Below are 25,727 nucleotides of genomic sequence, written 5' to 3'. Positions count from 1 at the left end.
TGGATAAGCTTAACCTTCCAATTTTCCTTCCTAGATAATATGCTAAAAAGAGTTTTGTGTTTCAACTGCAGTATGTGGCTTTAAGGAGATATATCCATGATGGAAAAGAGCTGGACAAGAAATCAGGGGGATGAGGTTCTTGCTTCAATCCTGCCACTAAAAGAGATTGTGATCTTGGCATAGTCACTTTATCTCTCTGGGTCTCATTTTCTTCTTCTGTGACATAATGGTGTTGGTTCATGTCAGTGACTTCCAGGCCATTTTTTTTAGCCTTTGTTCAAATGAAGTCTTACATGGAAGCTCAACATGTGAAGCAGAAAAAGGCTCCTCTGGTCTGAAGGGAAACTGATTGCCACCAATCCTGTGCACTTGACAATCACACTTCCCCCGTATCTCAAGTTCACTTGGCACTCAAAGTATGACCTTTGGCCCACGCATGTGGCTTATGCTCTCTGAAGTTCTTATTAAAAAGCAGAACTCTAGGTACCCCTTTTAAGATCTACTAAATCAACCTGTGTACAGCTGGCACTCTGGAATCCTTTTTTAAACAAGCACCTCAAGTGAATCTCATGAACACAAAAATATGAGCATGTCGAAAAGCACCAGACCAGATATTTCTGAAGTCTTTTTCTTCTCCAATACTCTAGCAGTGTTGCTCAATATTTAAGACTTACAAAGTCATTGGAAATCTTATGAAAGAAATGGATCTTCTGTTGAGAAAAGTGCAAAAACACACAAATACACGTGTATACAGGCACATATGTGAAATTCATCTTGAATTACAGCAAACTTAAATATCTAGCTATCCATCTCCTTGTTGTCCAGCATGGACACTCTATGGGAAGATAGTTAAAATCCCTATGATATCTATGACTTAACAGTGGTATTTCAGGATGAATATGGTGATTCATTAGAGAAGGAACTCTTCTGGCATTAAACCAAACTCTTTTAATTGCTGATATTGTACTAAACCAAAGATTGTCTCCAACTTATAGCCTCTAACCCAATTTCCAACTTGTTCAAAGTAGTTGGTATTTTCTTTTTTGTTTGTTTGTTTGCTTTTTTCAATTACCAGGAATAGTGTCATCCTCAATTTTCCTTACATGCTCACTTTACTACAGGTATGAGGATGAAATGGCTAAACTCCAGCAAACCAGCTGGTGCTTTTCCAAGATTCTTGCTGTAAGGACTGTCCAGTTCCCAACTGATGTGTTTCTCAAATTGGATGCATAGACAGTCCTGCCCATGGAACACGAGGGTCATGTCTTCCAAAAGGAATGATGCGGCCATGTCACTGCTGAAAGCCTAGGACCAAGGAATGAGCTTGGATCTAGATTTCAATCTGCCAAACAATAAAACTATGTAGTGGCGCAAAGCACCCTTATAAGGGGCTGATCCATAAACATTCACAGACCATGACAAGTTGCAGAATGGGCCCTTCCCAAAAGTCTGCCTCCATTTTTCACATGCCACCCAGATGTACCACATGGAGTGGGAACACCAGCGTACACCATAGACGAGGTTCTGCACCACCTACACGAGTTCTTCATACTTTTAAAAAGACAAAAACCAAAACAACCAAAAGCTTTTCTCTTGCAATTTGAGTGATTTGGGCTTTCATTCTGCCTTTGGCCCAAAAAGCCCCTCTGCAAGTCAGCTCTCCCACCGACGTCTTCCCAGTCAATAGGGAACCACTTAACTGCATGAACATTAACTAATTTGAAGTTTGCTTTTTATCCCAGCACTAATAGGAGAGGAGGAATGTGTTTGTGTTTGCAAGTTTTCCATGTGGGTTAAGTCGAGATTGTTTGCTCAAGTCTGAAGCTTGGAAGAAAAAGGAAGAAACAAGGCCCAAGCCTCATCTTGCCTTTTGGAGGCAGGCAGAAGGGCCATTGTTCCCAGTGCAGCTGAAACTTGTGGGCTGAGAAACCACTGGAGTCTATTCTCTGAGGTTTCTGAAAATTTTCCCCACAGACTTATCATTGTCAGCAACCGTGGCGGGCTGTTTTGTTTTGCCTTTCATTCCTTATTTATTGCCAAAGCAAATGGCAATGACAGTTGAGAATGGAAAGAGTAGCAAGATGGAGTGAAATATAGGAATAAAGCATTGCTATAAAGAGAAGTTGCTAAAAAGGGAAAGGAGTTCCTTCTCCTCTAAAAGCTCAAAGTGCCTTTCATCATTCAGCAAAGCTGGACCAAAAGCAAATTTATTTTTAAGGGTAAACAGATAACAAATGGCTCATCCAGAATTCCAGGGTGGATTTGTACTCCCTCCCACGAGGAAAAGGTTGCTTTTTAATTCTTTGTAAGTAAGACAAGGCCCAGAACAACTGGGAGGAGCATGCTTGAAGGTAAAACATGAGATATACAATATTTAGAGAGCCTAGAAGATCCCTCAAAATATATTCCCACCTTCCATAATTTCAAGGAAAAGAATACCCTTGGATTTCCCTGACCTTAGCTGAGCCATGGCCAAAATAAGGATGCTGCTAGTAATTAGGAGCTTACTGGGGATTTTGCTTTTTTATCTTATTTGTTTAGTGGAATATACAGCACCTTTCATGTTTCTCCTTCCACTATAGTTATCATGAGGAGTCATCAGTGCCTATTCTAAATGCCCTAATTTTGTCCCATTAGTAAAAAATGCAAAATAGAGATACAATGTTTCAATGTCTCCTCATCACCAAAATGATAGAATCCTAGGTCTTCAACATGGTCTGCACGGACCTCTGTAATCTCACCCTTGCTTATTGTTTCAGCTCCAAACTCTAATATTTTGCCTCTTAAACTATATATGTTTTAATAATTGCAGAAATTTTAATTTCCTCTAAATCATTATGTTACCTTAGGTCTATATAGGTTTTCCAATTCTATCTCCCTGGTCAACCCTCTCCTCTTATTCATTCTTTTCCCTCTACCTAATCCAACTCATCTATCAAGATATGATTCAGATGTCATCACTTCTAGGGAGTCATTCTTAACACATCAAACCACTTCCTCACATGATATTAGGCACCCGAGCATGGGACCCTCAGGGGAATCACCATATTTTATTGAAACTATCTATTTGTATATTTTTCTCCTCTAGTAAGTCATGTGCTTCTTGGGGGAAAAGATGATGTCTTATTCCAACTGACAAGCAACAAGACACTTAAGTGAGTTTAATCAAAGAAAGAGAGAGTAGTATGAAGTACTAGAGGGAAAAAGAATTGAACTTCAATTACAAAGACATGATAGGCAAACCTATCTTGCCTCTCAAACTCACCAGCAGAAGCTCACTTTTCTGCTGCCATCGTCATCTTCAGTCTCCTCTAGTTGCTAGCACAGTTCCTTAGTAAGTCCCATGGCATGGTCCCTTGTGCCCTCGTTCTCCATGCCCAGTGCCCTCTGAACTCCAACTCTGACAGTCTCTGATCCCAGTCTTTGAATCTGAACAAACCATTCTTTGATATTCCCACCACTCAGTAATAACCAACAGCTGGCATCTGGGTCAGCACTGACCTAAGACCAGACAGAAACCACATTCCCTATTCCCTACCAGTCCATTATTCCCTCCACAATTATACTAAATGACTGTCTTAATTTGGATTTCCTGTAGTAAGAATAAAAAAAATCTCTAAATGGTGGTTTCATTTATTTCACTGAGCCTTACTCATCTCTACTCATCTCTCCCAACATAATGTCTAAAACATAGCACATATTTGATGAGTAGGAATTAAATAAGTGTATTTCTATGGTCCCTTTCAAGATTATGATTAGATGTTCTGTAGCAAAGATGAATAATTGTCTACCAAAATGTGTGCTGCACTCTCACAGTATCATGGTGTTGCTAGAAAAAAGCTTTTCAGCCAGGGACTACATTTCCCAGCACCCTTCATGTCTATTGCAGCCACATGACCAGTTTTTTCCAATGAAATGCAAGTAGAAGAAACATATGGCTTCTCTAATTTAAGGCTTTAAAGAAGTGTTTGTAATTTCTTCATGCTCTTTTATTCCTGCTGGTTCAATGCAGATGACAAAAGGACCCTAGAGCAAAGGCTGGCAAACTTTCTACCTACAAGGATAGATAGTTAATATGTTATGCTTTGTTGCCATATGATCTGTCACAATTACTCCACTCTGCCTTTAGGCTGTAAAAGCTACCATGGACAATACACAAACATTTGAGGCTGTATTCCAGTACAACTGTATTTACAAAAATAAGTGGAGGGCCATATTTAGCCCACATGACATAATTTGCCAACCCCTGCTTTGGAGGAAAGCAGAGCATGAGATGGAAAAAGGCCAAGAACCTGAATTCCACATGGAGAAAAATCAGCAACTCAGATCAGGATTACCGGTCTTGATTTATTACATGAATACAATAGCTAACTTCTACTTTGTTAAGCCACTTAAATTTTAGAACTTATGCATTAGATTATTAATAAATATGTTAGTATTGCCTTTACTAAACTATAACTGTAGTATCAGTTCAGTTCAGTTGCTCAGTCATGTCCGACTCTTTGCGACCACACAGAATGCAGCACGCCAGGCCTCCCTGTCCATTGCCAACTCCCAGAGCTTACTCAAACTCATGTCCATTGAGTCGTTGATGCCATCCAACCATCTCATCTTCTGTCATCCCCTTCTCCTCCTACCTTCAATCTTTCCCAGCATCAGGGGCTTTTCAAATGAGTCAATTCTTCACCTCAGGTGGCCAAAGTGTTGGAGTTTCAGCTTCAGCATGAGTCCTTCCAATGAATATTTGGGACTGATTTTCTTTGGGATGGACTGGTTGGATCTTCTTGCAGTCCAAGGGACTCTCAAGAGTCTTCTCCAACATCACAGGTCAAAAGCATCAATTCTTCGGTGCTCAGCTTTCTTTATAGTCCAACTCTCACATCCATACATGACTACTGGAAAAACCATAGCTTTGACTAGATGGACCTTTGTTGGCAAAGTAATGTCTCTGCTTTTTGATATGCTGTCTAGGTTGGTCATAACTTTTCTTCCAAGGAGCAAGTGCCTTTTCATTTCATGGCTGCAGTCAACATCTGCAGTGATTTTGGAGCCCCCCAAAATAAAGTCTGTCACTGTTTCCCCATCTATTTGCCATGAAGCGATGGGACCAGATGCCATGCTGAATGTTGAGTTTTAAGCCAACTTTTTCACTCTCCTCTTTCATGTTCATCAAGAGGCTCTTTAGTTCTTTGCTTTCTGCCATAAGGGTGGTGTCATCTGCATATCTGAGGTCATTGATATTTCTCCTGGCAATCTTGATTCCAGCTTGTGCTTCTTCCAGCCCAGCGTTTTTCATGATGTACTCTTCATATAAGTTAAATAAGCAGGGTGACAATATACAGCCTTGACGTGCTCCTTTCCCTATTTGTGTCCCTATACAGATTTCTCAAGAGGCAGGTCAGGTGGTCTGGTATTCCCATCTCTTTAAGAATTTTCCAGAGTTTGTTGTGGTCCACAAAATCAGAGGCTTTGGCATAGTCAATAAAGCAGAAGTAGATATTTTTCTGGAACTCTCTTACTTTTTTTATGATCCAGCAGATGTTGGCAATTTGATCTCTGGTCCCTCTGCCTTTTCTAAATCCAGCTTGAACATCTGGAAGTTCACAGAATAAAATAAATGAGAATTAAATATGTCACCAAGGAGGTGAAAGACATACTCTGAGAATTATAAAACATTAATAAAGGAAATTAAAGATGCTTCAAACAATGGAAAGATACCCCATGCTCTTGGATTGGAAGAATTAATATTGTTTAAATGGCTATACTACCTAGAGGAATATACAGACTTAATGTGATCCCTATCAAATTACTCATGGAATTTTTCACAAAGCTAGAACAAATAATCCTAAAATTTATATGCAACCATAAAACACTAGAATTGCCAAGGCAATCCCGAGGAAAAAGAAGAAAGTAGGTCGCATAAATCTTCCAGACTTCAGCCAATACTACAAAGCTATGGTAATCAAAACAGCATGGCATTGGCACAAAAACAGACATATAGATCAGTGGAACAGAATAGAGGGCCCAGAAATAAACTCACACACCCCTGGTCAATTAATCTTTGACAAAGAAGGCAAGAATATAAAATGGGGAAAAGGCAGTCTCTTCAGCAAGTGGTGCTGGCAAAGTTGGACAGCTGCATATAAGTCAGTGAAGTTAGAACCCACCCTCATATCACAATAATAAACTCAAAATGGCCTAAAGACTTAAATATAAGAGAAGATATCATAAAACTCCTAGAAGAAAACACAGGCAAAACATTCTCTGATATTAATTGTACTAATGTTTCTTAGGTCAGTCTCCCAAGGCAAAACAAATAAAAACAAAAATAAACAAGTCAGATATAATCAAACTTTCATGCTTTTGCACAGCAAAGGAAACCATAAACAATACAAAAAGACAACTTATGGCATGGGAGACAATATTTGCAAATGATGTTACCAACAAGGGCTTAATTTCCAAAATATACAAACAGCTCATACAACTCAACAAAAAAAGCAAACAACCCAATTGAAAAGTGGGCAGAAGACCTAAAGAGACATTTCTCCAAAGAAGACATACAGATGGCCAATAGGCGCATGAAAAGAAGATGTTCAACACTGTTAATTGATAACTAAATTATTAATTAAATGCAAATCAAAACTACAATGATGTACCATCTCACAGCAGTCTGAATGGCCATCACTAAAAAGTCTACAAATAACAAATGCTGGAGGAGGTGTGAAGAAAGGGGAACTCTCCTACCCTGTTGGTGAGAATGCAAGTTAGTGTAGCCACTATGAAATACAGTATGGAGGTTCCTCAGAAAACTAAAAATAGAATCACCATATGACTGAGCAATTCTACTCCTGGGCAAATATCTGGACAAAACTATAATTCAAAAAGATACATTGGGCATGAGAGGAATTTTGAGACTGGGTTTGACCCATATACACTATTGATACTGTATATAAAATAGATAACTAATGCAAATATGCTGTATAGAACAGAGAACTCTACGTCACATACTGTGGTGACCTGAATGGGAAGGGACCCAAATGGCAAGGAAGTCCAAAAGGAAGAGGATATATGTACATGTGTGGCTGATTCATTATGCTGTATAAGCCAAGCTAACACAACATTGTAAAGCAACTATACTCCAATAAAAAAGAACTTTAAAAAAGATACAGGCATGCTTACATTCATAGCAGCATGATTCACAATAACCAAGACATAGAAACAAGCTAGATGTCCAACGACAGACGAATGGATAAGATGTAGTGCATATATTCAGTGGAATACCACTCCGATATAAAAAGAATGAAAGAGTGCCATTTGCAGCAACATGAATGCAACTAGAGATTATCATACTAAGTGAAGTAAGTCAGAGAAAGATAAATACCACATAATACCACTTACATGTGGAACCCAAAATGACACAAATGAACGTATCTATGATGCAGAAACAGATTCACAGACATAAGAGAACAAACTTGTGGTTGCCTAAGGGAAGGAATGGACTCGGAGTTTGTGGTTAGTAGATGCAAACTATTACATATAGAATGGATGGACAAAAGGCCCTGTTGTATAGCAGAGGGCACTATATTCAATATCCTGGGATAAACCACAATGGAAAAGAATATGAAAACAGAACATGTATTTGTGTAGTATAACTGAGTCACTTTGCTGTACAGAAATTAACATAATATTGTAAATCAACTATATTTCAATTTTAAAAAAGAATTAGCATTTTACACAAATAACCAAATTCATTCTATTTCCTTACTGTTGGACATTAGTTGCATATAATTTCCATCTGCTTAGTATACTGCCTTTGGGAATCTAAGCTTTAATTTAGATAAAGGTCTAATTTCCTCTTTCATATAATAGGAAAATAAACAAACAGATACAAAACATATCTTTTAAATATCTTGGCTATTTACTTTCTGATTTATGCTATCCAGCAGTGTGTTTAAAGTTTTTCTTTCATTTCTTTTTTGTTAGCTAAAATAGCAGATCTTCTTATAATTTCCTTTAGTAATTACTTTTGGTACTTACCAAGCCTAAGCAACGAAGACAGAGACCCTATAAAGAAAATGCCATCTCTACACAGTCAACAGACCCAGGTTTCAATGGGCTTAACCTGAAGCTCTGGTCTGCTCAGCACTTCAGGGTTACATCCCAAGGGCCTCTGAGCTAATGAAACATGTTACAATTCTAATATCTACTTAAGCAAATTGAATGTGGCCATCCAGGAAAATTACTTGGTCGTCATAGTAACTCTTTTACTACTAATGTCAAGAAGAACGTAATTTAGAAAAAAAAGAAAACCCTGGCAGCAAACTCTACAATCTAAAATAAAGTTGCGGGAGGTATGAGGCAGAGGGAAAGACAAATGAGGGATTTACTTCAGTATGGAGGAAAACACCTGAGATGTAACGAGCTCCCCGTAATATGCTCTCACTTAGCCTTTTGGTCATAACGTTGTGGGTATCTCTGCAATAGAGTCACAGAATGTGAAACATGGGAGATCTCTTAGGAAATCTAATCTGAGACCCTCATTTTACAAATAAAGAAATGGAAGCCCAGAGAGAGAAAGCAACTCATGCTCAGTTACTGGCCTGTGCTGAAGCAGAAACAGTTCTCTTGCTTGTCTGCTCAGGGTTCTTATCATTCTATCCCTGAGATTTAAGGACACAGAGGAACCATTCAAAAGACTTTTTGGAATCGTTGCTGTTTTGATTTATTTAAAAAAAAATTATAAAGCATTGACTCAGTACAGAAGAAGAAGACAGATTAGTCTTACACTGGTTACATGACTGACCAGTTATAGAAAAGTTGGAAAGATCTCATACATCAATTACACACTGACCTTGGATTAAGCTCTATGCTGGCCCCTGGAGATCTAAGATGATGTGGTCAAATCACTTAGACTCCTCATAGTTCTTGCAAAAGCAGAACACCTTTATGTTTACACTGAGAGCCAAGAGTCTGAAAATCTCCATCTATGAAGGATTTATTCTCCATTTCACAGATCTTAGAACATATGGCAAAGTTACGGTCCTAACAAGCAACAGATGCGACCTGATTTTAACTCTATGATGTTTTCAATACTGCGAAACAGTGGAAATAGCAAAACAAGCACAGAGAGGCATTTTAATGTTGTTATCATTGATGAAAAGATAGATAATAACTGGTCAAAAAAGGGGGCCCAGGAAACTGTGCCAGTACATAGAATGATCAAGTCATATGAAAAAGACTCCTCTGTGTACAACATTTAAAAGATGTGTATCTAGGTCAACATTACTGAACCATGCCCACCTTGGCCGAATGCCAACTCATTTGACTTGCTAGAGCAAGACAAAGTACTTTGGTCTTATCCCTTAATGGTGCCCTTTGACTTTCTGGTTGAACTTTTCCTTGACTAGAAAGAATTCTTAGATTCCTAAAGAAAGAAATCTTAGTACCTTCTCCTCAGGCCAGATACTCTCAATATCCTCATGGAGTTTGGTGGCAGTTTAGTTGCTAAGTCGTGTCCAACTCTTATGACCCCATGGACTATAACCTGACAGCTCCTCTGTCCATGGGATTCTCCAGGCAAGAATACTGGAGTGGGCTGCCATTTCCTTCTCCTGGGGGCCTTCCCAACCCAGGGATCAAACCCTGGTTTCCTGCATTGCAGGCAGACTCTATCAATTGAGCTACGAGGGAAGCCCCTTGTAGTAAACTCATGGAGTTTACTATTCTGCTAAAAAAAAAAATGAGGTGTATATATGCACACATGCATGCATGAATGCACACACACATAACTATGAGAGGCAGAATTGTAATGCTATCAGGAAACTAAAAAAAAAAAAAAAGTTCTCAGAGTTCAAAGATTAAAAATATCCTATAAGGGGGTTGGGAAAAGCTTCATAGATTAGTTTTGTGGGGAAGGAAGGTGTTCTGTTTTTAAGAAAGGGGATTGGCTAGACAGAGATGGCCAGAAAGAGAATTTCAGGCAAAGAAAAGAGCAGGAAACCATAGCTTGTGTTGAGGGGTCAGTGAACTCTCCTGCCTTGCATTTTTTTTAAGGAAGGTGATCTGGGATGGGGGCAGGTATTTCCATATCCTTCTTGATGTTTCAACTTGAAAGGCTTCATGGTGAGCGGCAGCAAGACCTATTTGAGAATCTGATGAAAGTGACAGATCTTCCCTCAAGAAATATATACCTGGATTGCCAAGTAAGAAGTTACCAGTTTCGCTCTTTCCTAATTCCTTCAAAAACTTCATCCATCACCTTTCCAGGAAAAAAACATATCCAGTCAACTTTCTGCCAAGCCTAGCCCTGACTTTTTCTATCAGATGCCAGTGTGATCGGCATTACTCCAGACTGAGAATGGCCTTTCCATTTGTTCTGTTGTAATTAATGCACACAGTAGACTATGAGCCTGCTTAGTCTGGTGGTGCATCATGAACTAGACTGGAGGGCACTGAACATCCACCTCCTTAGGAAGGCTCCCCAGTGAATGATGACAGCTGCACACTGGCCAGAGAAGAAGTTACTGCATGTTACATGACAACAGTTTGAAAATGAAAATTGCTCCATAGCTGCTTAAACATTTGAATTGGTTCCAAATCAAATGTCCATACACAATTATGTCCCCAACATATATACATATTCATGCATCTTGATGATAATCATTTTAATTTAGTATTCAGCCTTTCCATAGTATACTGGCTCTGCAACTAAACAGAAATAACACATAGACTTGGGCCTAACCTAACTAATAATCTGAGTTCATTATCCTCAGTTTTGTGTTTCCCCAGTGAACCAATTAGAATCCACCAGAAGACCTAGCAGGCTTCCCTGTTGGCTCAGATGATAAAGAATCCGCCTGTGATGTGGGAGACCTGGGTTCGACACCTGGGTTGGGAAGATCCCCTAGAAGAGGGTATGGCAACCCATTCCAGTATTCTTACCTGGAGAATCCCCATGGACAGAGGAGCCTGGCAGGGTATAGTCCATGGGGTTGCAAAGAGTTGGACACGACTAAGTGACTAAGCACAGCACAGAAGACCTAGTAAGAGTGTAAACTATTAGCCTATAGGGTATGTTTGGCTCTTAGATTTATTTTACTTAGCCCATATTAAAAAAAAAAAAATTGGATTGTCTTTTAGCATTTTGAAATCAGGAAATTACATGTAAAAATCAGATTTATGAGGACTTTTTAAGGAATCTGGAGAACTGAAAATAATAAGCATATTTTTACATAGTAACAATTAGTTTAAGATGAATTACACAGCATACGCTCTCCAGGTTGCCACAGCCCTATCCAAAGTTGAAGTATATCCAAACAGCTTCACAAATTTGTATTAATTGCCTGGCCCCTGAATACACTTGAGGTTGAGATCCCTAATCTAATATCATAAATGATCAGGAAAGTATGATGTAGTTCTTAGGAGTACAAGCTACTGAATCAGACCTACCTATGTTTAAATCATTACCATCTATTGGTTGTCAAAATGAGTTACCTAATTCCCAAGATCTTCATTTTTTTCATCAGTACAATGTGACAATATCTATCTTACAGGGTCTCTGAGTAAGGATAAAATAAAGATATGCTTAGCACAATGCTCATTCAGTATGTTGTCACCCAGTATAGTAGTTGAGGGATATTAAATTACTTTTCCATTAATAGTAACTTTCCTCCCTAGAGAATGATCACATTTTTTTTTACTCCACTGAAGTCAGGCTTACTTGTGTGACTGGCTTTCATCAGTGGAATGTGAACAGAAGTAAGGTGTGTCATTTCCAGAAATGGCCAGTTTGTACTTTATCACTTTTGCTGAACCACTGTAAGCAATGATACTACAGATAGTGGCCCACTCAATGTCAAGTCCCAGAAGGAGCTCAAGTACAATGTGGAGTCTGATCCCCCATGAGTCAGCTACTAGCTGACCCTCAACAGACATGGAGAATTAATGAAATATAAGTAGCTCAACTGGTTAAGAATCTGCTTGCAATGCAGGAGACCTGGGTTCGATCCCTGGGTTGGGAAGATACCCTGGAGAAGGGAACAGCCACCCACTCCAGTATTCTGGCCTGGAGAATTCCATAGACTGTGTAGTCCATGGGGTCACAAAGAGTCAGACACAACTGAGTGATTTTCATTTTCAAAACATTTTTGCTTTAAGCCATTGAGATTTCAGAGGCGTTTGTTACAACAGTGTGGCCCATTCTGACTGAAATTGTAGTGGCCATTATTAGTTTCATCACTACCATTATCATAATTATGACTATTCAAAGTTATTTCCCATGCCAGGCCTTCCTTTCCTTTATTTCCAGAGCTCCTGGCAAAGAAACCAGAATCTCTGCCCTGTCCTTTGTGGTCAACTGCTCTTTCCCTCCCTATTTTATCATCCACTTTGAGCTTATCTTCCTGTCTTCTTACAGCCTTCAACACTCCTAGTGATCACAAGGCTTTGGGGAAGGGAACAAAACAAATCATTCCTCTTTACAGTAAGACAGCTTCTCTCCTTTCAATATGAAAGAAAGCAGAATTTTATTCATTTGTCACCGCCGCCGCCAAGTCGCTTCAGTCGTGTCCGACTCTGTGCGACCCCACGGACTGCAGCCCACCAGGCTCCCCCATCCCTGGGATTCTCCAGGCAAGAACACAGGAGTGGGTTGCCATTTCCTTCTCCAATGCATGAAAGTGGAAAGTGAAAGTGAAGTCACTCAGTCGTGTCTGACTCTTAGCGACCCCATGGACTGCAGCCTACCAGGCTCCTCCGTCCATGGGATTTGCCAGGCAAGAGTACTGGAGTGGGGTGCCATTGCCTTCTCCATTCATATGTCACAAAGATGTGCAAATAAAACACAAATTATTTCTACATTTAATTTCATTTTTCTCTGAAGTTCCTACCTTTTTTGTGTAGTAGGAGAAAATTACCTTCAGTTGAATTTTAAAAACTTAGTTTGATTCAATGATACTGACCGAAAGTTGGCAAGCTAGCACCTGCAATCCCATTGACTATTTGTGTAAATAAAGCTTTATTGGAACATAGTTATGCCCATTCATTTACATATTGTTTATTACTGTTTTGGGCTTCCCAGGTGGCACTAGTGATAAAGAACCTGCCTGCCAATGCAGGAGACGTAAGAGACATGGGTTCGATCCCTGGGTCAGGAAGATTCCCTGGGGGAGGGCATGGCAACCCACTCCAGTATTCTTGCCTGGAGAATCTCATGGACAGTGGAGCCTGGAGGGCTACAGTCCATAGGGTCATAAAGAGTCAGACACTACTGATGTGACTTAACACACACCCACACACACATGACTGTTTTCAGGCTACAGGGGTGGAGTTCAGTAATTGCAAAAGAGTTCATATAATTCACAAAGTCTATAATATTCAGTACCTATCTCTTCGTGGAAAGTTCACTTGTCTCTGAGAAAAAACTTTCTCTTTAAGTAAAGGATCAGCCCCTTTGAGATGAAGCTCTTAGTCTTTCATATTTCTCTTTCTTCAATCAACTCCTCTCCAAGATGATTTCTGGGTTTTAAAGGTTATGTGGTCTCTGTAACTATGGTATAAAGAGAGGGGGGAGACCAGGTCCTCAGTGCATGTGGTACCCTCTGGATTCTTGCTCACGTCTACTAAGTAGTGGTTGGTATGAACTGTTCCCTGGACTAGTGAGCACTGACATGAGACTGGTTCTATTCCTGAGTGTTCTGCTGACATTCACTGACCAGTTTGCAACTGGTGATGCTGCGGTTTGTTCTCATTTGCCTTGTGAGGGTATAGGACCTTCCCTGCTCACTTGACCACTGATGATTTTGCAGAGTCCATCGGGGGCCAGCTGGAACTTGCACACAGTCCTCAACTTCAAGACCACTTTCTTCTTTATGCCAGGAATCCCTTCTGGCAAACTCCCCAGACAAAACCTCAGGTAAACACCATATACTATCCCAGGAACATGGGGAAAATTCTGGGTCCTTCACGTGCTTCATGGGAAATAAGGATGCTTTGAGAAGGCTGCATTCATGCCCTCCCTCTGCTTAACCACTCTGTGATGTCTAGTTCCAAGTGGAGTAGACAACCTATAAAGAAATCACCTTCCAGCCTCCTAAGTAGAAAAGGGAGCAGAAATATCTCAGCCTTCAGCATTCCCGCCTTTTCACCCAATATTCTGCTATTTCATTCTAAAAGAGGGAGGGTAGGCCACGTGAATGACCATGCTTCTACTTCTGTCTCTCCTCCAATCCCTCAAGGTAAAGCGAATACCTCCACCTTGTACTTCCTCTATATGCAGGATGCCTATAAATCTCTGTAAAACTTTATAATAAAGCCTACTTTATAATCAAGGCAAGATGAAGGAATGTGTATGTGCGTATTAGTTTCCCTCAACAAACTGGGGCATGAAGGCTATTGTACTGCTGAAGTTTTGAAAAACACTAATTGGAATGTCAGAAGCTGAATATAATCTTTCTTTTCATTCTTGCTGAAACATGTAATAGATGTAGCTCTTGAGCTTACTGGGGAGAAAGCCATATACACTGAAAAGCAAAAAAGAACACACTGAAAGCATTCCCAAAATATTACTAACATTACATATCACAGAATCAAATCAATTTGAAGGGATCAGGCATCCATGAAAAATGCATAAGAAATTACATAGGGAACCCCTACCACCAATGCAGAGGGACCACCTTCAAGCTTCCTTTTAATCAAGATTGTTAGATCCACTCCCAACCTCTAGATGTGGAGCAGATATTTTACAAGGTGAGATATTCATTCAAGGAAATGTGTGTTTCTTTTTTTTTATTTATTTGTTTTTAATTGGAGGAAAATAGCCTTATTATTATAAAGAGTCTGTCTTTATAAAGAGTGTGCCTGTAATGCAGAAGACCCAGGTTCAATCCCTGGGTCAGGAAGTTCCTCTGGAGAAGGAAATGGCAACCCACTCCAGTATTCTTGCCTGGAGAATTCCATGGACAAAGGAGCCTGGTGGGCTACAGTCCATGGGATCCCACAGAGTGGGAGCTTAACAACGTTGTGTTGGTTTCTACCATACATCAACATCAATCAGACATAAGTATACATATGTTCCCTCCTTCTTGGACCTCCTTCCTACCTCCTACCCTATCCCACCCCTCTAGGTTGTTACAGAGCACAGGTTTAGTTCTTTGCATTAATGGACATTTCTTAACCCATCTCTCCCTCTCTTTAAAATAAAGCGGTTGGAATGGAAATTGATTGAGGTCACTCTCAGCTCTGGAATCAATTTCAAAATGAAGCAGCATATGATAGTAGTGGGAGGAAAAACTCAAGGGTCTTATGAACCTGAATTTGAATCCTGACCCTGCCACTTAGTAGCCATGTATAACCATTCAGAGACACTACCTAATTTCTATACCGTGAGCCTCTGCTCCTAAGGGATTAGAACCTCATGTGGTCTTTGATTATTTCCTCCCATCCAGACCACATTGGTTTATATTATGGGCTTGCCACAGGCAAAATATAGCAATCCCAAACACCTGCCCTTTAAACAGAAATATATTTATTACTTTTAACTAAAAGGACAATTGCTTTACCCGGAATACCACATGCATAAGCAAAGTTAGATTCCAATTTGGCAGTCTGTCAGAATCTCATCGAATATCCCTCTATCTTAGCTTTCCCATATGATTATTGAAGGTATAGCCCCAGTTCCTGGACTTGAGCCATGAAAAGAACTCAGAGATGTACGCTCTGGACAGTACCACATATTTGTAGCTCCTGATCCCTAAAGCTTGCCAACATGCCTTTCTCTGTGATTATCTTATAATTTCTACAGATTGTGACATCACAACTCAAAATGGTATCTGGTCACTTATTCAGTGGTCACTCTGGGAATTATTAAGTGCTAAAAAGTTGGGAAGAGATGGTGATGCTAACAATATTACGTTCAGGTTATAAGTATGCTTCAGGTTATGGGAAGAATCTTGGATTGGTCACAATTTTGACTGGCATCAAATCTTAGCATGGGAACTGAAAGATAGGTATCATCCAAAGAATAAAGAGAACTGAAGGAAAAAAAAATGCCTGTTTTTTTTTTTTTTTTTCAGCTCAAGCTGAAACATTCCTTATATTTCTTAGGATGGAAATCACACCATTTCCATAGTTAGTTACAAAGACATTTTTATTATTAGGAAAAAGAAACGATGGAAGTGCCATACCTAGATATTACAATGACAATTATAGAGTGAGCATGTTGGCATTTATGTGCGTATATTAGCTAAATGTCTGAAACACTCCTCAAGGACTCCTCAAGGTCCCTTTGTGACCTTGGATCACAGACTTTCCCACTTTACCAGCTGGAAAGGACAAGAACAGGCTGGGGGTTGGGGTGTGGCAGAAATGTCGTTTATAGCTTCCCTGGTGGCTCAGTGGTAAAGAATGTGCCAGCAATGCTGGAGACATGGGTTCAATCCCTGGGTTGGGAAGATCCCCTGGAGAAGGAAATGGCAACCCAATCCAGTATTATCGCCTGGGAAATCCCATGGACAGAGGGGCCTGATGGGCTACAGTCCATGGGGTTGCAAAAATATTGAACATAACTTATTGACTAAACAATAACAACAAGAAATGTGATTTATACTAGGGAAGTGGCCAAGGGAAGGGCAGGATCAAACAGGTCTGCTTGAGATGAATAGATCCACAGGACAGGTATGATAGGAATCAAGGGAGAAAGCCGAAGGTCATATGAGGAGCAAAATAACATACACCAGCTCTCACTTACCACCCATACCAACCCTGTGAGATATGAACAGGCAAGCTTGCCCACGGTTATGTGGCAGAGTCAAGATGTAAAACCAAACAGACAGACTTCAGACCCTGCCCTCTCCATCACCTTGAATATCTCCTCCACCTCCTAGAACATGGAATACAGAATCATAAGAGAAAGAGTAAGAAGCAGTTAAGATGGACACCCTTGATAGTCCAGTGGTTAAGACTGTGTGCTTCCACTGCAGGCGGCATGGGTTCAGTCCCTTGTCAGGGAAGTTCTGCATGCTGCATGGCCAACCACCCCCCCTCACCTCCCCCCGCCACACACACACATACAACTATACAAAGAAGTAGCTGCAATGAGAAAAAGTTGAGAAATGGAATAAGACAATTGTTAAGTCAAGACAGTGTAGGGTGTAGGCCATGCATAATATCTGGGTATCCATGAGTGTTCCTGGCTTGCAAGTACCATGCTGTATCATGAAAATCTGAAAGGCATCAGTACTTGAATGTTACGTATTTCATAGATTAAATAATCCTATAAATATTGTCTCTAATGAAAGGACACTAGGAAGGAGGCAGAGTTTTTATAAATGAATGAGTCTCCAAATAACAAAGATACCTGCACCAACTGAGGGAATTTTAGCGAGTTCAGTACAAAGGAAAGGACAAATGGAGCTGGGAGGTGATTGGAGGGATGTGAGGAATTGTCTTCTTTGATAATCACTAAAATAATTGCTCAGTTTTTCTGGATATATAATTGATTCAACAAACACTACTGAGTGCCTCTTTAGATCCTTGAATGATGGAATTTGGAAGCCATATTAATAAGAAATGGTTATCCCTGCACTCAAAGGGCGTATCATCCAGTGAAATACCTATATCCTTAAAGAATATAAGGGGTTCTGTGGAAGGACATTGTAGAGAACATCATTCTCCCTCTTTTTCTTGGCATTGATTGAAATTAAGCTCGTCTCACCCCAGCACACCTCCTTATAGTACCATTTCCATGGCGACTGAGAATTTTTGTTGTGTGACTAAAAGTCATTATAACTAAAAGTCTTCATGTATGAGGCAAACATTAATATTTGCATTAATAATGTAATAATTCACGGGAGCCACCAGGAGGTCTCTGAGGGGTAGAAAGCTAAAAGAAAAGTAACATTTCACCCTACTTTGCTACACTTTGTTCTTTCTTTGAACTCTAAAATGCGATTTAGCTCTTTATCATGGTGCTTGCTAGCTGTCCTCCAGGTGTTAACTGGTGTCATTTATTCCCAAATTGGATTACAAAATTCTGAAGGGCAGAGAGTTGTCATCTTCCCCTGCACTGACCTCAATGCCGAGCTCAAAGTCAAATACAGAGGCAGTGCCTAGTACTGGCCCCATTGTTGCTGTTGTCGTTTTGGTTGCTAAATCATGTCCCATTCTTTGCGACTCCATGGACTGTAGCTCTTGCCAGGCTCCTCTGTCCTCTGTCCTCTGCTATCTGTCCTGTATCCTCTGTCCTCCACATGAGTTTGCTCAACTTCATGTTCATTAAGTCAATCATGCTATCTAGCCGTCTCATCCTCAGCCACTGTCTTTTCCTTTTGCTTTCAATCTTTCCCAGCATCAGAGTCTTTTCCAATGGGTCGGCTCTTCACATCAGGTGGCCAAAGTATTGGAGCTTCAGCTTGAGCAACAGTCCTTCCAATGAACATTCAGGGTTGACTTCTGTTAGGATTGACTGGCTCCCTTGAACTGGCTTAAATGGGAGTCTCAGTTAAGACAGAGAAGAGGGAGGTTCAGAGGAAATGAGTGAAGAAAGATTAGAATAGGTGTTGCAGTTTTAAAGACCCAGCCTCATGTTTTGGAAAGACCTGAATTTTCAGGGAGAAGTATGCAAATTGCACAAATTAGAAACAGAGCTAAAGGCAGCCTAGAGAGGCAGCCTCAACTGCCCATTTACATCATTATTTACTGGCACACAAAGAGTACACTGGCTTTCCCTTAGTGCTGCTTCACTGTACAAGGACACAAACCAAGATATCGAAGTGTTCACTGAATATTCACTAAGGCCCGCAGGTGTCTTGCTGAGCATCGACCACATGCCCATAAAGCACATGGTGGCCACAGAGGACAGCAAAAGTCATAACCCTTGTCCCTACGAAGCCTATAGATTTAGTGGTGGCTCAAATAGCCCCTCGGATATTCACCTCTGCTTCCTTTGATCTTTTGCTCACTCATTCTTCATTTATTTTTACAGTGCAGTATAGAGAGTCAGCTTTGTGCCAGGATCAATAATTATGCCACACGGCTAAACAACATTAATAAAGACTTTGGAGCCTCCGAAGCATGCAGAAGCCAATGTCTGAGGAACTGGTGGGCCATAAGGGAAGAAGGGCAGGGTACAAAAGAGAGAGGGTATTGCTATATTTGGGCTCATTTCTCAACAAAGAGCTTTTCATGCCTAAATGTATTGTTCCTTTTCACTGAGCTTTCTGGCATAATCTCTTATTTAGGCCTAGATTGTGCCTGAGTTTCTCTCCAACTAAAGACAGCAGAGATTTTGGTGTGAGGGCCTCACTTGGCTCTCAGAAAGACAGCTTGTTCGGGTTTAAGTGTTATTAGAAAAGACTAGAGGTCTTTAAGCTTCTCTCCCACCCTCTCTTTTTTCCAAGGGATTTGTCTGGAAATTATTTGAAATCCTTGAGTTCTCCATGAATAACTGAAACATGCAAGCAAACATAAACCCTCAGGCTCTGACTTGGCAAGAAGATGCACAGAATAATTCCTCGTGGTTGGATGGAACAAGTCAGAAATGATGCGGAAGGGAGACGGAGATGCTGGTGAAGATACTCATCATGAGCTCAGCATCGATATTAGAGGAGAGCTCACACATTAGAGAGATCAGTTACTGAAGATGCAGACCCAGTCTGCCCGTTCCCTCCTTTACCCTTTAGTGCTGTCCTACAACCCATCCCGCCTTTCTAACCTACTGAGAGCGTCTCAAACAACTGTCACAAGTTACCTTCTTTGCCTCAGTTCTTCCTTCTGCCTCTACATGTACCTTGCTCAGAGCCCTAGCAAAAGTTATCACACAGCTACTCAACCACCTCTATGCTCTCTCTCTCCTACTACCTTAGGACATTCATGAAGGTGGAATTATATTGTATTTACTCTAAATCTCTAAAATTTAGCACAATGACCAAAACATAATAGATTCACAATAGATATTTGACAAATAAACGAACTTGTGACAATAATTGGTATTTGTTCAGCATATACTATGTACCAGTTCCTACAGTAAATGGTTTACACATTAATTCATTTAATTATCAGGAAAACCCTACAAGGTGGGAACTATTATCTTCCTCATCTCAATATTGTCGTTGTGCCTCAGTTTCCTGTTTGCAAAAGGAGGTGACAACAAGGCTTACAGAGATAAAAGCACAGAGAGGTAAAGTGAGCTGCTCAAGATGTACAGCAAGAGCCTGAGGCAGAACCTGAAGTTCTGCCGTTTGACCCCAGAGCCTAAGCTCCTGTGCGCCGCACTACAGTGGATGAGTAAGAATCCTTGGGACCCCTCTCAGATCTGCTACCTTTCTACAAAATAAACTCCGAATGAATTCGTTAAAAGTTGTCAGTGATTATTTTGATGACATATTTTCAACCCTTTGGTAGTGTCTAGAACATTATAATGTTGGAAAGATTGGAAAGCATATTGCCCAGTGGTTTTCAAACTTTCTTAGCAATGGGATCTTTCCTGAGAAAAATCTTTTCCGGATGAAATCTTTAGCAGAAGCTCAAAAGGTTTAAAAGAATGGCAATGAGTAGTTGAAGTGGGCTGGAGATGGAGAGATTGAGACATCTGTTTGAAGACTGCTTGTCCCTCTTCCATGGGTGACCCTGAAGAATCTCAATGAGTATGTAGGACTCAGTTTGGGTATTACTGCTCTAGTCCCAGAGAAGGCAATGGCACCCCACTCCAGTACTCTTGCCTGGAAAAATCCCATGGATGGAGGAGCCTGGTAGGCTGCAGTCCATGGGGTCGCTAAGAGTCAGGCACGACTGAGCAACTTCACTTTGGCTTTTCACTCTCATGAATTGGAGAAAAAAATGGCAACCCACTCCAGTGTTCTTGTCTGGAGAATCCCAGGGACGGGGGAGCCTGGTGGGCTGCCATCTATGTGGTCGCACAGAGTCGGACACGACAGAAGCGACTTAGCAGCAGCAGCAGCAGTTCTAGTCCAGATCCCTTCAATTAAACAATGAGAAATCTAAGATCTTAAGACATTTACCCAAGGACACACATCTTGTAAGTGGCAGGTCTTCTGGCTCCAACATCAGTGTTCTTTCCTTTACATCATGCCAGGGGAATTGATTCCCAACCCTAGTTTCACGATACCAGAGGCTGTCCTAGTTATCTCATATTGTGAAAGATATAACAAAAGTCTCATAGCAAAAGTGATAATCTACTTTAAAAGTCTGTAGCACCATATTTTTGGTGTTGATCAGAAAATGGGACAAACTTCACAGAATTAAATGATAATAAGATAATGCCATCGCTAAGAAATTGCAAATCTGAAAAGGTTGAAGTCCAAAGTAATATCCAACCATGCAAACGACACCCACACATTCAGACTCTGACCTTGAACAACTAATCCTTAGCAAATCCGCAATCCCTTAGTTTTACGAAGTTGTATTTGGTGGGAGCAGCAGCGAGTCGATATTTTTCAAAACAAGATAATGAAAGCCCAGTGTTTACTGTACTAACGTGGGCTCTTCTCTGCCCAGAATTTTCAGAATTTTAATAATAACCAACGTCAATGTTTAATCTAAAGCTAGAGCACACTGGTTAAGAAACTGCTAAAAATAATCTGCTTCATATTGATGGCTTTGGCTTTGTTGACTCATAAAATGTCAGGGTTGGAGAAAAATAACTAACGGAAGCTTCAGCTGTGATTGTACCTTCAATTATTGATGCTCCACTCTTAGTCTTCAGGCCCAACAGCTAAGATGCGATGTGATGGAATAGAGACCATGTGATGAACTAAACTTGGGGAGGCTCACTCTCAATTCTGTCCACAAGACTCCTAACCTTACCAGCTTACAGTAAAAATCACGGGGTCCAAATATTGACTGATCTCATAGTGTTCCTTCACATTGGATGGTAAGAGAAGGAGAGGAAGGGCATGAGTTGCCAGATTTGGGAAGCATAGAGCTAGGAATGTGAAGGTCTGTGCTTATGAATTTACAAGAATGGTTTCCAAATGGATTCCTTTAGTTTACAGCAAAGATGCCAGAATCACTCAGGAGATTCAGGACTCATCACTGTTGAGTAGGAACACTTATGGAATTAAGGATCAGCAAAACTGAGATCTAGATCTAGCTCTGCCTTATACTAACTACATACCTTTGAGCTGCTCAGTCTCATGGTGTGCCTACCTCATCAAGTACCTGATGTATCTAAAAATTCAACTACCAATTACTGAAGCCAGACACCACACTAGGCACTTTACGTACATTAAATCATAGCATCCTGTACTCATGGAAGGGACTACCATTTTTATCTTTGCCCCCAGATAATGCTAGTGAAATCCATGAACTTTGTACTTGTACTCATAAAGTGAAAAGCTAGAATTGATTTCTGAAAATCACAAATGGAAACACGACATAGGCTTTCCAGGAGGTATCAACATGCAGGTGAATCATGAATTACTCATGACAATGGGAATAAGTCAGCATTCAGAGGGTTTGTTTGTTTTTGGTTTTTTTTTTTTTTTTTGTCTCAAGTTCCCTTCTCTAAAATTTATGAATTTCTGACATTGTCACACAGCACAAACACAAAGTCAAAGGAAACCTATGCACTCACCACCCCCCATAGAATCTGATTCAATGGCTTGCAGCTTTGAGGTTCAACAGGAAGACAGACCCTTTGGATGATTCAAGAGCAATTGCCTCTCATTCCTTTGGGCCATTCAGAAGAGTACCTGCCTCTCAACTCTGCTGGCCTACCAGGCCAACCCCAGACCCGTCACAGGGTAGGAAGACATCAAAATGTGGTTCATGGAGCTTCTAGAAGGCCAGACTAGAGAGGGTGGTTCTGAATAGCAAAACTTAGGGCGGCCTCAGAAGCATTTCATGTAACACCACTGTCAGCTGCACATGGAACTGCTTCTTCCAAATCAGGAAATAGTTTGTCCTGAGCCAGCCACACTCTTGGGTTCAGACACATTCATTCCATTCATCATCTATCCACAACCTTTCCTGAGCACCAACTGGTGCAAGCCTCCTGGGGGCCTGCCTGTACTCTACATGACAAAACGAGAGGAGAGGAGAAGTATTAGTAGTTAATAGTGGTACCATGTACTCGATCCTATGTGAACAAAGAAGAAAGGAAAATAAGGCAGATTACGGGAAAAGGAGGTCCAGAGGAGCTTCCCACATAGGGTTTCCAGATTTAGAAAATAAAAATAGAAGGTGCATTGCACTGTTTATAATAGCCAGGACATGGAAGCAACCTAGATGTCCATCAGCAGGTGAATGGATAAGAAAGCTGTGGTACATATACACAATGGAGTATTACTCAGCCATTAAAAGGAATACATTTGAATCAGTTCTAATGAGGTGGATGAAACTGGAGCTGATTATACAGAGTGAAGTAAGCCAGAAAGAAAAACACCAATACAGTATACTAACGCATATATATGGAATTTAGAAAGATGGTAACGACAACCCTGTATGCGAGACAGCAAAAGAGATAGAACAGTCTTTTGGGCTCTGTGGGAGAGGGAGAGGGTGGGATGATTTGGGAGAATGGCATTGAAACATGTATAATATCATATATGAAATGAGTCGCCAGTCCAGGTTCAATGCACGATACTGGATGCTTGGGGCTGGTGTGCTGGGACGACCCAGAGGGATGGTACGGGGAGGGAGAAGGGTGGAGGATTCAGGATGGGGAACACGTGTATACCTGTGGCAGATTCATGTTGATATATGGCAAAACCAATACAATATTGTAAAGTTAAAAAATAAAATAAAATAAAAATAGAAGGCACAGGTTAAGTCTGATTTTGAATATACAACTAATACTCTTTTGAGTGTATTTGGGGCCAATATGAAATATACTTACACTTTAAAAAATATTTGTTGTCTGAAATTCAGATTTAACTGGCATCCTATATTACATGTGGCAATCTTCTTCCCAAAGGAGTTGCCTCACTGAGTCTCAGGAAAATGCTGGAAGAAGTTTCTCCTGACGGCTTGATTTATTAAAGATGAGGTTGAGATGCCTCCTGACTGTACATAGGAATGAACTGCCAGACTCTGTTCTTCCATCCTTATAATTGCTGGTGACATTTAATCTTGACCTTTGGGTTCAAACCCACCCAGGCTCTGACCCTCTCTCTCTTTATCAGAGGAGTCAACAGCCCAGGTGGCTCAACAGTACAGACCTTGCCATTGGCCCCATTCAGATCATGCACTTGGCATGACCAAAATAAGTTTCACAAGACATTTGGATAAATGAGGATCTTAGTTACTACTTGGGATTTTTTTTCTTCTAATTTTTGTATCCAAGCTCCTATCCTACCAACCTGGGTCAGTTTTCTTCCCAATCACAAAGAAAAGCAATGCCAAAGAATGTTCAGACCACCATACAATTGTGTTCATTTCACACGCTGAAAAGGTAATGCTTAAAATCTTTCAAGCTAGGCCTCAGCAGTATGTGAACTAAGAACTTTCAGATATACAAGCTGGATTTATAAAAGGGAGAAAGCAGAGACCAAATGGCCAACATCCATTAGATCATAGAAAAAACAAGGGAGTTCCAGAAAAGCATCTACTTCTGCTTCATTGACTACACCAAAGCCTGTGACTGTGTGGATCACAACATACTGTGGAAAATTCTGAAAGAGATGGGAATACCAGACCACCTTACCTCTCTCATGAAAAACCTGTGTGCAGGACAAGAAGCAATGGTTAGAACTGATCATGGAACAATGGACTGCTTTCAAATTGGGAAAGGAGTACGTCAAGGCTGTATATTGTCATCCTGCTTATTTAACTTCTATGCAGAGTAAATCATGAGAAATGCTAGGCTAGATGACTCACAAACAGGAATCAACATGCCAGGGAAGTCTATCAACAATCTCAGATACACAGATGATACCACTCTAATGGCAGAAAGTGAAGAGGAACTAAAGAGCCTCTTGATGAGGGTGAAGAGGAGGGTGTAAAAACTGGCTTAAAAACTCAACATTCAACCAGTAAAGATCATGGCATCTGGTCCCATCATTTCATGGCAAATAGATGGAGAAAAAGTGGAAACAGTGACAAATTTTCTTAGGCTCCAAAATCACTGTGAATGGTGACTGCAACCATGAAATTAAAAGACGCTTGCTCCTTGGAAGAAAAGCCATGACCAACCTAGACAGCATATTAAAAAGCAGAGACATCACATTGCCAACAAAAGTCTGCATAGTCAAAGCTATGGCTTTTCCAGTAGTCACATACAGATGTGAGAGTTGGACTATAAAGAAGGCTGAGTGCCAAAGAATTGATGCTTTCAATCTGTGGTGTTAGAGAAGACTCTTGAGAGTCCCTTGGAGACAAGGAGATCAAACAAGTCTAAAGGAAATCAACACTGAATATTCATTGGAATGACTGATGCTGAAGTTGAAGCCCCAGTACTTTATCTACCTGATGTGAAGAGCTGACTCATTGGAAAGGACCCTGATGCTGGAAAAGATTGAGGGCAGGAGGAGAATGAGGTGACAGGATGAGATGGTTGGATGGCATCACTGACTCAATGGATATGAGTTTGAACAGACTCCAGAAGATAGTGAAGGACAGGGAAGCCTAAGGGGCTGCAGTCCATGGGGCTGCAAAGAGTTGGACATGACTTGGTGACTGAAGAACAACAAACAACTCCAATCCTGTCTCCCAGTTTCAGTAAGAGTGCCCCTGGTACAATCAGGCACATATCAGATATTCAATAAACATTCAGT

At 40.6% G+C, this 25,727-nt stretch overlaps 1 protein-coding gene across 2 annotated transcripts in view; it reads right to left on the bottom strand.

Annotated features, from left to right (window-relative positions):
• Nucleotides 1-5,162: 5,162 nt before the first annotated feature.
• METTL15 (methyltransferase 15, mitochondrial 12S rRNA N4-cytidine) overlaps nt 5,163-25,727 on the bottom strand; it is a 367,997-nt gene continuing 347,432 nt past the window's right edge. The window contains exon 6 of one of the 2 annotated variants that reach the window (XM_061380991.1): nt 5,163-5,593. In XM_061380991.1, coding sequence (XP_061236975.1) covers nt 5,316-5,593 — 278 coding nt within the window. In that variant the 3' untranslated portion in view covers nt 5,163-5,315. The remainder of the gene's footprint in view (nt 5,594-25,727) is intronic. The other variant, XM_061380999.1, reaches the window with a different exon arrangement.

This window comes from Bos javanicus, chromosome 15, assembly GCF_032452875.1.
Source record: "Bos javanicus breed banteng chromosome 15, ARS-OSU_banteng_1.0, whole genome shotgun sequence".
Taxonomy (NCBI): Eukaryota; Metazoa; Chordata; class Mammalia; order Artiodactyla; family Bovidae; genus Bos; species Bos javanicus.
The sequence above is the reverse complement of the archived record's forward strand: the minus strand, read 5'-3'. Positions and strand labels throughout refer to the sequence as shown.